This window comes from Silurus meridionalis, chromosome 6 (genome assembly GCF_014805685.1).
Source record: "Silurus meridionalis isolate SWU-2019-XX chromosome 6, ASM1480568v1, whole genome shotgun sequence".
NCBI classification, from domain to species: Eukaryota; Metazoa; Chordata; class Actinopteri; order Siluriformes; family Siluridae; genus Silurus; species Silurus meridionalis.
In genome coordinates this window covers 19,548,473-19,561,832 of record NC_060889.1, presented here as the reverse complement: position 1 = coordinate 19,561,832, position 13,360 = coordinate 19,548,473, and the positions used below count along the sequence as shown (strand labels likewise).

At 35.9% G+C, this 13,360-nt stretch overlaps 2 protein-coding genes across 2 annotated transcripts; one reads left to right on the top strand and one right to left on the bottom strand.

Annotated features, from left to right (window-relative positions):
* Positions 1-4,841: 4,841 nt before the first annotated feature.
* Positions 4,842-6,828, bottom strand: si:ch73-335l21.4 (E3 ubiquitin-protein ligase-like). The gene is made up of 2 exons (XM_046851831.1): positions 6,051-6,828; positions 4,842-5,326 (listed from the first exon to the last, which is right to left on the bottom strand). Exons 1-2 carry the CDS (start codon positions 6,466-6,468, stop codon positions 5,268-5,270), a joined length of 477 nt encoding a protein of 158 aa, XP_046707787.1. The 5' UTR covers positions 6,469-6,828; the 3' UTR covers positions 4,842-5,267.
* A 2,061-nt stretch (positions 6,829-8,889) lies between these two features.
* Positions 8,890-12,478, top strand: si:ch73-335l21.2 (RING finger domain-containing protein). Its single transcript, XM_046850834.1, has 2 exons — positions 8,890-9,109; positions 10,120-12,478. The coding sequence occupies exon 2, from the start codon at positions 10,177-10,179 to the stop codon at positions 10,786-10,788; it is 612 nt and encodes a 203-aa protein (XP_046706790.1). The 5' UTR covers positions 8,890-9,109; positions 10,120-10,176; the 3' UTR covers positions 10,789-12,478.
* The last annotated feature ends 882 nt before the right edge of the window (positions 12,479-13,360 follow it).

Below are 13,360 nucleotides of genomic sequence, written 5' to 3'. Positions count from 1 at the left end.
GACGTCTAATTCAGATTCCTTTTTATAGCTTTATAGATGACTTGGCAGCCTGCATTTCTGATGAGATTTTATGATTTTATGTTTTCTATCCAAATTCTACCTGCTTTCAATTCATTTATACCACAAGCTAAAAAAAAAAGATTCAGCAGGACAATCAATAACAGCAGACGAATAGAGAATAGCACGCTGATTGACCGTGACTCTACCCTATCTGGTACTAATGCATTTCAGTATCTGTTATTTAGTGCACTTTAGCTCATTTCCCCCTCTTTACATATGCAATGCATAGAAACGTTTCATGCCATGTGGGTTCCCTGCTACCTGCTGCTTAAAGACTGGCCAAAGCTGCATTGTCAGACTGATAGTCCATGTTTGCCAGATGGTAAGATTCCACCTTTCCTTATTGCATGTCAATAATAACTAATACATGCATTCTCCAATTGCCTTATTCATGTATAATCTTCAAAATAACTTTTTTTTTAAGCTAATAGTTGGACTTTTCAGCTGTATTAAGGGTGGGATCAGGTTCTAAAGGGTCATAGACAGAAAGTGAATGTGGATAGAGTCATTTCAGGTTTTGCTTTTAAACCAGTTTGTGTGTGTGTGTGTGTGTGTGTGTGTGTGTGTGTGTGTGTAGGGGAGAGCATGGTGGTGGGAGGGGTAAACCTTGCCTATGGGGCCTCTAGTTTTTTTCCCTAGAGCTGCCTGAGAACCTACAGGCACATGGTGTAGATTCTTCCTGCTGTTGTGTGTGTGTGTGTGTGTGTGTGTGTGTGTGTGTGTGTGTGTGTGTGTGAAAGAATGAGAGAGCACGAGCATACGAAAGAATAGAAGGAGGGGTGGGAAAACGACAACATGGACATGTTCCTACACACACTAAAGGCAAATACGCAACGAGCCCTTTTTCACTACGTTTTTTTTGCTTCTTACTGCACAAAATGCCACCATTCAGACAATTTTTCTTTCCCAGAATGTCATGTCGCCATTCTCAACTCTGCAGATCCATGAGCTTTTCATTGAGAGGACACAAAACTTCTTAAGTAGGTGGAATGTTCCCAGTTTGCAGGCGTTTATGGGGGAGGGGCAGTAATCCAGTGTACAATGTATGTAGTCATGATTGACAGAAACACCCCCAAACCCGTTTCCCCCCTTCGCCTCGGCCTCACGCTGAGCTACAGCACAACGGAGCACTGGGTGTAGAGAAGGGGATTTCTGAAGAGGCTTTCTCACTGGAAAAGAGGAGTATAGGGTCACACGGATGAATGGGAACAGGGCAGCTTTCATTCAAGCCTGATGGACATTCTTTTAACTACTTATTAATAATAAACTCGCAATCAACATTTTTGATCTGTCCACCAGCTTGTAAAACCACTGTAAGCTGGGTTTTTTTTTATTGCCAGTCTATTATGCATATAAGTAATGAATATGTGCATAGCACTTGAACAGTAAGGAACAGTTACAAAAATTATGCTATGACACGTGTCTGAATTGGTTCGTATTGATTTTTTTTTCCTTACATATCCATCTAGGCTTTTTATAGGCTGAGGTACAACAGGCCCATAGTACTGACGAAAAACAAAAATGAACCCAAAGACCTCCGGGGAACATTTAATTCATAGTCGGCACACACGCGCCATCTAGTGGCTGTATCACGAATACCGAACTCGATAAAAGCAGCGCTCTTCACACACCTACATAATCTCTGCCTTTACTAAAATAACTGGTCAAACAGTTGAGCGTTTCTTTTCTATTTACTAAAAGGTAATAATTTCATGTAGCACTAAAGGTCAGCTCACATGTAGGTATAAATCTTTATGCTAAGAACAGTAATTACAGTTATACACTCAGAATTTAATTGAAGATGGATTCAGGGGCAATTAGAAGCAAAACTATTTATTAGGCCATGTTTAAATGTTTTTCTAAACCTTTAATTCTTAAAATAAAAAAGTATATAAAGAATCATAAACCTTTATGCTTTATATTAAATCATTTAATTCATTCATCATATAATATAATTAGAGCAATTTTAAGAAAATATTTTTGTCCAAGCAAAGATTGATTTATGTTTTTTGTTTTTTGGATCACCTGCCCTTTCCTTTGACTGAATTGTCACTGAATGAGAGATCATTTGAACTTTCATTCCTCACATATACCTGTCAATACCATTCAACAGTGAAATGTGAATTCGCTTAAGGTTTATTAGACCCAGCTTTCTTCAAGAATGTTTTTTTAAAATAATTATTAGAATTAAAGCTTTTTGACAACATGTACAGGATACTATATCAACAATTTATTATTATTATTATTATTATTATTATTATTATTATTATTATTCTTTCATTCTACACTATGATGTGATGGTGGCATTTCAGATTTTCTGAAAAGTTGCATACTCAGAGCTGCTTTGACTCACTCTTTCTTGAATTCATGTTAAACATGAACACATCTACCAACTATTACTACATATGGTTATTCTTGGCCTCTATATGTTATTAAAATGTCCACTAAAGTGACATAAGACATTTCGTTAATTATTTTTCAGATTCTATATTCAGATTTGGACATTCGTGCTAAACTTTTCTTTTTTTTTCTTTTACTTTTCCCACTGGCAATTGTGCTGACATTTGACATATTCATCTGCACATTTCTTCTTTTTCTATTATTAAGTGCTATCATATTAGAACAAAAACAATGTCTAAACTGTATCCTGCATTCTGTACTGAACCCTGACTTAGAGCATTATTCATTCCAGTAGGTGGCATCCTGCTGACATCCAATAAACCTAGATTTATCAGGTTTGATAGTGAAGTATAAATCATCACCCCAGAGAAAACGTATCCACTTTACAGAATCCATTGCTTTGCTTTATTTTCATCCAGCTGACATTTGGCATCTTAGGCTTGTGTGCAGCGGCTTGGCCATGGAAACCCTTTTCATGAAGCTCCTGAAGGACATTTCTTCATCTAATGTTGTCTCCAGAGGAACTTAGGAACTCTGTAGTGAGTGACACAACAGAGAATTGTTTTTTTTCCCCATCACACTCACTACAAGTTTCGTGGTCCCCACTTTATTTCTCACTTGTTGTTTTTTTTTTTTTATCTCTTAGATGTTTCCACTTCAGTAATAGCACTAACCACTTCCACTTCAGTAATAGCACGTTAACCATAGCAGATCTAGGGGTAAATGTCACATTTATTGATGTTCTCACTACCAATACTTATTGTATAGATAGATATAACCCTTAAAGAATTCAATCTAACCTTTAAACTAATGTAAACTTTACAGATTTTACATTAATTAATTTTACGCAATTGTTGCTATTCTTAAAGAGGACCACTTATACAGACGATGAGTTGATAGTTATGCACTTAAGAACCTTCCTTATTTATATATGTAATACTTTTTAAAAAATCTGCTATTGTTAAATCAAAGTTTGTGAGCCAATGCAGCATTAGGAGTAATACGACACTTGTAGTGGTTCTGAAATAATGGTATTGAATCCTTTGTGTGGCCACTGTCATTTATATACTCTTTATGGTGTATATAATTATGCCTAACAAACAAACCGCTAAACGGGTTTAAGCTTGTTTAAGACATCATACTGCTTGAAACTAAGATTCAACAGAGTTTAATGCATGTCCATTTGGGGAAATTCCTGAAGGCAGGAGAGAATGTGTCTACGCCAAAGAACGTTTTATTCCGAATGGAAACTCTTGTGCTATTTGTAGACACAGATTTAGCAACAGAGCTTTTCTTAAAACATGCCATCAGTATTGACAGATTAGGAATGTTGCCAGCATGATGAATAAAAGTTGTTCCACTGTAGGAGTTTCCAGTTTTTTATGTAAATGATGCTTCTGGCTGATAATAGAGAGGTTAATCTGAGATTTACATAATCAAACTCTTAAACCGTATCAATACATATGTTTATCTCTGCTGTGTGGTGGAATATACCGAGCTTGTTAAAACTATTCACTGAATACAGGTTCTCATTCTTTGTAAGATTACTTTAAAGGAAGTTAATGCTTCCTTTAGTTAATATACAGCCAAATTATTAAGATTTACATTAATTAAATGGCCTTCACAACATTTCACATAAACCACTGTCAGACACAGATTCAGAAAAAACATAGTCACATATTTATTCTCAGTAGTAATGTTACACAAATGTATTCATGAGCATTTTCATTTTGTTTGGAATCCACTAGCTAAAAAAAAAAAATGTGCTTAAACAATGTCCAAGTGCCACCTTTCATTTTCAAATGTTGACAAAAGATTATTCAGATAACAGACTGCAACTGGAAAAAGGAACGAAAACGAAAGGCCCTTTTTGGAGTCCAATATCGATTGTACCCTAATTAGAGGTTCTGTATAAACATTTGTTGTTTTTTTTTACTTTTAGGAAAAACATGTTCCTACACGATTGTTACTGGATGTTCTTTACTTAGCAAGATTTCACAAGATCATGGCAATGAACTTCATGGCAAAGACTGTACATTTCTTGCCCTACAATGACTATACTTTTAATCAGAATGCTCTCAGTTAGATGCTAATAAAATTATATTAAAAAAATCAATTCTAATAAGGTCATGTTTATTTTAGATTTACTTGGGTCTAGGACCAGATTATGAAAGGCTTCTAAATTGTGTAATTTCTTAATTGGGAAAAAGATAAACCACTTTTTAGATGTGAATTAAATAAACGACTTCTGCTGCAGTGCCATCGATAACACGAATATGACTGTGTTTAACATCAAACAGTGACAGAATTATGTCTCATTGTTCTTTTACCAATGTAAAGGATTGTATGTGGCTGAATAACAAATAAAAATGAATTACAAATACAAGAAAATAATGTTTTAATTAAAATTAAAACAATATAAAATGAATTACAACAGCATAATAAATACAGATGAGTAGATATATTAGGAATATACCACCAAATTCACAAGTTAACACTAATCAGTATTAATGTTTTTTATAAGTTACTTGGCATTTGAATCAGAGTGCAAGTCAAAAAACACATACATTCAAACATATAGCCAAAACAACAGGTGCTTTTTTCACAGTATTAAAACATTTAACACATAAAATGTGCAATGCAAAGCAGTTCTAATAGAATAAGTCCTTTCTGCATATGTCTATTTTCCTTCTTTCCATGCATCCAGGTGAGAAGAGTCCAGGATGTTCAGGTGGCTATGAAAGGGATGATGCACCAAACCTTCTCTGGTCTGCATTCAACAGGGCAAGTTCATCAGCACAGCGTCTTTACATTATGTAGCAAGCCATCAGTGCCAGATCCATCATTTCATCATTAGTAATACAGTCTGGGAAAAAAAAAACACACAATGAGTCAAAAAAATTCTTGAGTTTAAATAAATGTAAATGTATTTATAGATAAACATCTTGACCTTTCACTCAGATTTGCAATGTTTTAACCACTGGGCTACCATTTCCATTTACGATTAGTAAAGACAATGGTTCCTAGCCCTGGGGCTGAAGTGTCATATCATATCAAATCAAGTCAAGTTTATTTCTATAGCGCTTTTCACAACATTGTCTCAAAGCAGCTTTACAGAATTTAACAGTCAAGGTGATTGGTGTGCATTTATCCCTGATGAGCAGCCGTGGCGACTGTGGAAAGGAAAAACTCCCTTAGATGTTATGAGGAAGAAACCTTGAGAGGAACCAGACTCAAAAGGGGAACCCATCCTCATTTGGGTGACATCAAGAGTGTGTTTATAAATCTTTCAACAATACAGAACACTGGAGAGTGAGAACTAACATGAGTACTGGAGTATAAGATTATAGGTAATGTTCTTTCTACAGTCTTTTACACTCATATGTGGTGTGTTAAAGCAAGGAAAATAATATAATGTGCAGAACAGTGAGTACTCCAGGAGCAGGTTTAGGAACCTGTGCGTTAAGGTGAGGTTTGTGGGGGGCGGGGTCATGTGATTACGTCACGCGTATGAAAATCAACACCTTTAGGAATGTAAGGCGAGACTCGGTTCACTATAAGGAAAAGACTTGGACCGAAACTCAACTCACCTTCTTGATTAGGACTTTTCACTTTCTTATAAAAACGTTTGATAGACCTCCACATTTTCCCTCTCCGCGTCCGGGGTGGATGGTCCTCTTTATCCAGGCTGGTTGTCTCGGTTTTTGTCTCTTCATCATCCTCCCCTTCGCTGGTGCTTTCCTCCAGGACACCTTCTTGCTCCAGGCGATCTAAAATGTCCTCGTCCACTGGGAGACTGTCTATCGCTTTTTCCGCGTCCACGTGAGTGGCGTGCCTGCAGAAGGCGCAGATTATCTGCGATCCGGACTGGGGGTCTTCGCTTCCGCACCCCACCAGCGTTACTAAGCAACTTTCGCAGAAGCGGTGTTTACAGCCCAGCTGGCGAGGACAGCGGCGGCCGGTGTCGAAAAACCGGTAACAGATTCCACACTCGAGCTCGGACAGCATGGTGTCTCCTTATTAACGTGTGAGTGAGAAGAAGCCGCGGGGACTGAAGCGATCTGATGGAGAAGGAGACTTTTTATAGGGCTGACAAAAACAAACACAACGTGCATGTGTGGGCGGAAGTTTGTACAACCCCCTGAAAAGGGAAGAATAGTCAACTAGCAACGCAAGCATAAACACGGCGAAACATTGTGACGTCACAATCTCCCGGGCTTCGACGCCTTGTGAGGCACGTCAGAAATGGCCAGAAGCTTGAACATCTGTAATAACTTTAGCTGAATCCGGATTTACACGTTTACACATAAAAAATGAAATATATATATAAACATTAGACCCCTACCTAACTGGGACCTATACTTCTATGTGGAAATCTAAAGTTTTTTAAAGTTTTTTATTTTATTTTATTTTTATAATAATAATGTCTCCTCCTACAAGTCCCAGTACTACATCTGATATGCTATGGTCAAAATAAATTATATAAATTATTTGCTACTATTCAGTAGTATAAACAATCATTTATTATTAAATGAACCAGACAGTAAATGAGTCATGTTTTTTGTCACCACACACATCTCAGTTTTCTGTCACTCTGTGAGAGAGTAGTCAGAGATAAGCTCCAAATATGACCTGTACACTTTCCAAAGCAACTTTGATGAGGTCATATTTCTACAGTTGTGTTTAGTCATAAACAAAATTGCTACAAGCTCTTTTTATGTTTAGTTGCATTAAGGACACTCTTAAGCTAGTTTCCAAATTTCATAAAAATGAAATATGGTTGCTAATACCATAATTGATCTGTTCGATATCTAAACATTGCTTAATTTGATCAGGAATATCTTCTACTTATAAGAACACCGAAAAAGTTTTTGCTTTTCGGGGGAACATTATGGGTATGTCAATTACATCACACAATACAGCTTCTTAAATCTTAGACATGCATTCAAAAAGAAATATTAATGGACTGTCCAAACAGCAGTGTTATGATGTGGCTCAGGCCTGTCCACATCCTTTATAAATAATGTATAAAATTAAGTATACGTATATATTATATAAAGTATATAATTCTACATCTATGGCTTTTGGCAGAAACCTTTATCCAGACCTACAATTATATTACTTATACAAGTGAGCAATTGGGAGTTTCGGGCCTTGCTGGACCCAGGACCCAGGAGTGGCAAGTTGGTGGTGCTGGGATTTGAGCTCATGACCTTAAAATCAAAAGTTTAAAACTTTAACCACTGATCACACACTTATAATGTGATTGCGCTGTGAATTACTCACAATTACAATTCATGTTACAGGGAGATTTTCATGATGGTAATATGACACCTGTAGTTTAATGAGGCGCTTTAGTTTGCTGCAAGTTTACAGGAAACCCATTGCTGCGTGCACATGTCACAACTCACATCTTCAGCTCAAAGCTCTGTAACAAAACAATGTCTCATTACACCATGCTGACTTCCCAAAATTTACCTGCATCTGTTTTTCTTTCTCACCCCCACTTGTGGGTGTATACTTTACAGTAATATCTGGATCAAACTGGCTGGGCTTTTACTGTGCTTTTGGTAATCCAGACAGTCTTTTGTCTGAAATATCTATGACCTCATGCTTCAGGAAGTGAAAGTGGGGGGAAAAAGCCCATTGAAGTAAACTGTTTTTACAATAGTCTTAAAAGCCAAAGAGCTTCTCTGCTTAAATGTCTATCAAAATTGAGAATATCACTTTATTTTAAGAATACCATTATTTTATAACAAAAGATTATTTTTCTTTTTTGTGCAACTAATTTCTAAATTTAGTTTTTAATGACTTAAAATATATTGCACGCCTGTTAATGTGTAATCGCCTACTGAACTTGTTAGCACAGGTTCTAAGAAATGAAAGACTATTTTAATTTGAGGGGAAGATATATCATGTTTTGTATACTCTCACTTGATCCACAAAAAAAAGACAAAAAAGCACGGAGTGAAATATGGATAATCTGAACTTGATTCATCAATGGCCAAAAGTTTAATGTCCATCTATGTTGTTCCCATCACTAAAACATGACCTATTTTTTTGGCAGCTAAAAGACTAACCAACCTAGTAGAAAAAATACATTAATTCATTAACTGTTTTTTATAATGATTACACAGTAAACGTGCTGTTTTTTTAGTGTAATTCTCTTTATAGTTTCCTGAAAAACAGTAAAATAAACTGTATGTAAGAGATACAAATGGGTTCCATGTAGAATAGCAATTTAAATTGCAAGCTTGTTAAATAATGATGAGAAATATATATTCACCATAGGAGATGAAATGAGTCATCAAAATCATCACTGCTCCCTGTCCTAGAAACCAAACCATCTCTAGGTAATAAATGTCAGGGAAACTGACCCCCTTGATAGGGCACAAGGGAATTAAAGAGAGAGAGAGAGAGAGAGAGAGAGAGAGAGAGAGAGAGAGAGAGAGAGAGATAAAGAGGGAGCCTAAACCTCTTCCAAACATACATGTGCTCATAAAAGCATGAGACTTGAAAGAAGTGATACTGAATACCGTGTATCATTTCATTTCATTTAACATAATTTGTAATAATGGACGTCATCCTCAAATGCAAGAAGACCCACAAGGCTTCAACAGAAAAATAGGACCAGTAATGCTATGAAAAGGTAAATTTCATCTCATTCACAAAATAAAATGTAATCAGCTGTCTTTATTATCACCTCATCAACTTAGATTCAAACTTAGATTAGACTTTATTCAATAAATGTATTCAATAAACTCCACAATGTATCTATTTTTTTTCTTAATCTCTTCCTGAACACTGCTACAAATTATTAATCCCAAAAGAAGTTATTGTAGTAGAGGCTGTTTTATTGTCAGCGTATAAATTTGTGGGAAGAAGATGCAAAGAAATGTTTTACAATTTTTTTCACAAAATTGATCAACTGGTAAACATGTAGATTTTGACATGAGAAACTGCTGTTGAGGACATTTGCAAGCTTTATCAGTCCCATTTACTCCATAAGGACATGTAGTCCTAGTAGCTCTCTCCCCTTGAGCAATGGTTGCTCTGGATGAACCAGTGTGAATTGTGGTTTGGAATTATCAGTCTAAAACAGAAACAGACAACATGCAACATCTAACAGTACTCTTGAGAATATAATGTACGCTTGTGTAATGTGTTCAGTCAGTACCAGTCCTAATATATCCGTATACGTATCTATAAATATTCATCTTTTTAATGCGCACACACACTACTTATTAAGACGCACAGAGTTTGTAATTCTTACCATTTTCATTAGACTGCTGTGTCTGATTTTTTTCAACAACAGGAAGTAAGAGAAGGGCAGTTTGTGGTTGCAGTTTTGAAACCCTTTGTAATCTTGTTAGATCAAGTCAGCACAGTCTTTTTGCAATAGTCTTTTTGAGGAACATGTTTCCAACATTTTGTTTGGCATTAAAACTAATTTCAGACTGGGAACAGTGTGAAGGTTTGAATTTAGTCTGCAGTTAATGATTGTTTCCTGTTTCTCATTAGGAATGTTTCAGAAGGATAATGATAAACCACACATTTGTGAAACTTTCCAAACTCTGAGATTTTTACACAACTATATAAATGTTTTTATAAAAAAAAAAAAACTTTACTTCCACGTCTAACAAAGAGTGTTCTTTTCAGATTCCCAAATCACACTATAAATTTAAATCTCAGAAGTCCCATCTCCAGTCCATTTCCATGTCAGTGGCCCCGGTACCAGTTACAACATCTACCAAGGAGGAAATCTCTGGCAGTGGGGACTCTCCAGAGGTGGAATGCCCCGTGTGCTATCAGGAATATGATCAAGATCGCAAACTCCCACGCATGCTGGAATGCCTTCATGTCTTCTGCACAGAATGCCTTCATAATATCCAGCTGTCACCTCTCCACCCACCTGATCCTAACAGCCCTCCTTCCATTTCCTGTCCTCTGTGCCGCCACTCCACCCCACTAGAAAGTGGTGATGCACACTCCCTCCCATGCAATTCCCGTATCCTTGCCCAGCTACCTCCTGTGACTTTTCGCCTGCCTGTGTCAGTCTCCACCCGGCTGGCTACTGTCACTCAGAGGGTGATCCTGTCTCTGGAGTCACGGGATGCTCGATTTATTATTTTACCCACAGTCAGCCTACGAGTGGAGCAAATGGGTGAGGGCTCAAGCACACCTGAGTCCATATCAGCTACAGTGGAGGGGTTGAGGAGGAGAAAAAACCTGATGTGTGTCCAGATGCTGGTTGTAATATTCTGGATGCTTTTTGTCCTCGCTTGCGTGGTAGGAGTGTTGTTTGGCCCTAATTTGTTCCACAACTAAAAGCCAGAACAACATTGGAAAAAAGGAAAAGGAATAAATCTATTATATTTAATTTAACACAGAATTAACAAAATAAATCAGATGAAATTTAGGAAACCTGAAAATTCACTGCACTGCATGGTATTCTCTCTCTCTCTCTCTCTCTCTCTCTCTCTCTCTCTCTCTGTGTTTTAATATGTTTAAATTTTGCATACACTAGAACCACTAATTACTACCTTCTCTTTTGTAGCCTTGAATTCAATGCCAAATGATCTAAATCCAAATAGTGTGTAATGGATTTTAAAATATCTGAATAAACTGGAAAATCAATGTGAAATCCATACTCATATTCCCAGTCTGCATTGTTACATCTTTCCTAATAAACTGATAGGAATCAGACATTTGGATTATACATTTAAATGAATTTCAATCTTCTTCTTAGATTGAAAATCTGAGAAATCCCTAAATTGTAGACATGCCCAGTCCTAAGTGGGAGTTTATTAAGGATCGCATGGTGCCCTCTTGTGGATATTATAGGAATATACACGGTTCTTTAATGTTTTTTGGACGATCAATGATTGTAATTTACTAAATGGACTTCCGTTAGCATGGTATAGGATATGACTTAGAACCGTTGAAGAGTCACCAAATTAAATAATATCCTTTTTTCTTGAGTGTGCACTGGATGAGGTAGTGCAGCACAACTAAAGTCTAATTGTAACATATTCACTATAGCTCAGTGTTCATTAATCCTAAATGGTACCATTAGTGCTTAACCTCAAAACCCAGTTTAACTTGTCAAGGGCTTGAAAATGCACCATTTCATTTATGTGTTTTTGCCCTACCAGGACTAATTATTTCCAAAAGTATGTGATAGAAAAAATTTAGTTTTAAGTGTAGTGAATTAAGAAATTTTTCAGATTAGGATTTTTTTTCATCTAGTAAATAGATATCTTAATTATAGATTGTCTGGTTTATTATTATTAAGTAATTTTTGATTATTACAATTTCAGTTGAAAATGCCTCAAAATTTATTAAAGTCATTAAAGAACTTTGTTAATCCCACTGCAATTATGTCTGTGTGGGAGTTGGATCTAGATGTTAGGACAGTGATTTGCAATGAAGGAGCAAAACATGCTGGAATGGCACCTGATTATAAATAGGACATGCTGCATTTGCCGAGTATCTGATTTGTCTCTTGGTGCTTAATGAGAGTATGGTGTTGGCTTTATGTTCCTAAAACTGAATTGATTCGGTAAAACCGATTTGATCTGGTAACACTATCAAAAGTCAATCGTAAGTTAACATGATTTATATCTGAATCATTGACATACATTGTGCAGGATGAAAGGATGTGTGGTAAATTGGGTTGGCAGGTGGGGTGGAAAGGTGATTGCTGCTACTATGATTCATCCTTTTGACCACATCTACTGTATACTCACGACTGATTTCAACAGAATAGAAACAAATTGAAATGATATAACAGTAAAAGAACTCAAACACAACTAGACAGATAGTGATTTGTTTATGTACTGTTAGATATTACAATTTCTGTTAATTATGCCAAATATATTTGAGTAGGACACAGGGTTTTTTCCCCTTGTTGATTTAGACAGATGAATCCATTAGCCACAATCTACAGAGGGTCCAGTTATAAGTTTAGCTCATAAACTCACAAAAACCCCAATAAAGCACATTTGACCTGAAATAACCTTTTTGTTTTGTGTATTTTTTACATTGAATTAAACGTTCTCTTATCCATGCTATAAAATAAAAAAATTAAATTTAATAAAGGTTTTACAGATGTTAACAAAAGTTTTACAGATGTTGACTGGCTAGAATAATACGCTAAAATATGGTCAAAAGCAAATGTTATATTAATGAAAGAATAAAGTGATTTATCTGAATGTCATATAGGCGTAACTTTTATTTCACATATAAGTTTTCCTGGTGTTATTATATTATTTATTATTTTCTTCATCTTAGCAATGTTCTCTCTCTCTCTCTCTCTCTCTGTGTTTTAATATGTTTAAATTTTGCATACACTAGAACCACTAATTACTACCTTCTCTTTTGTAGCCTTGAATTCAATGCCAAATGATCTAAATCCAAATAGTGTGTAATGGATTTTAAAATATCTGAATAAACTGGAAAATCAATGTGAAATCCATACTCATATTCCCAGTCTGCATTGTTACATCTTTCCTAATAAACTGATAGGAATCAGACATTTGGATTATACATTTAAATGAATTTCAATCTTCTTCTTAGATTGAAAATCTGAGAAATCCCTAAATTGTAGACATGCCCAGTCCTAAGTGGGAGTTTATTAAGGATCGCATGGTGCCCTCTTGTGGATATTATAGGAATATACACGGTTCTTTAATGTTTTTTGGACGATCAATGATTGTAATTTACTAAATGGACTTCCGTTAGCATGGTATAGGATATGACTTAGAACCGTTGAAGAGTCACCAAATTAAATAATATCCTTTTTTCTTGAGTGTGCACTGGATGAGGTAGTGCAGCACAACTAAAGTCTAATTGTAACATATTCACTATAGCTCAGTGTTCATTAATCCTAAATGGTACC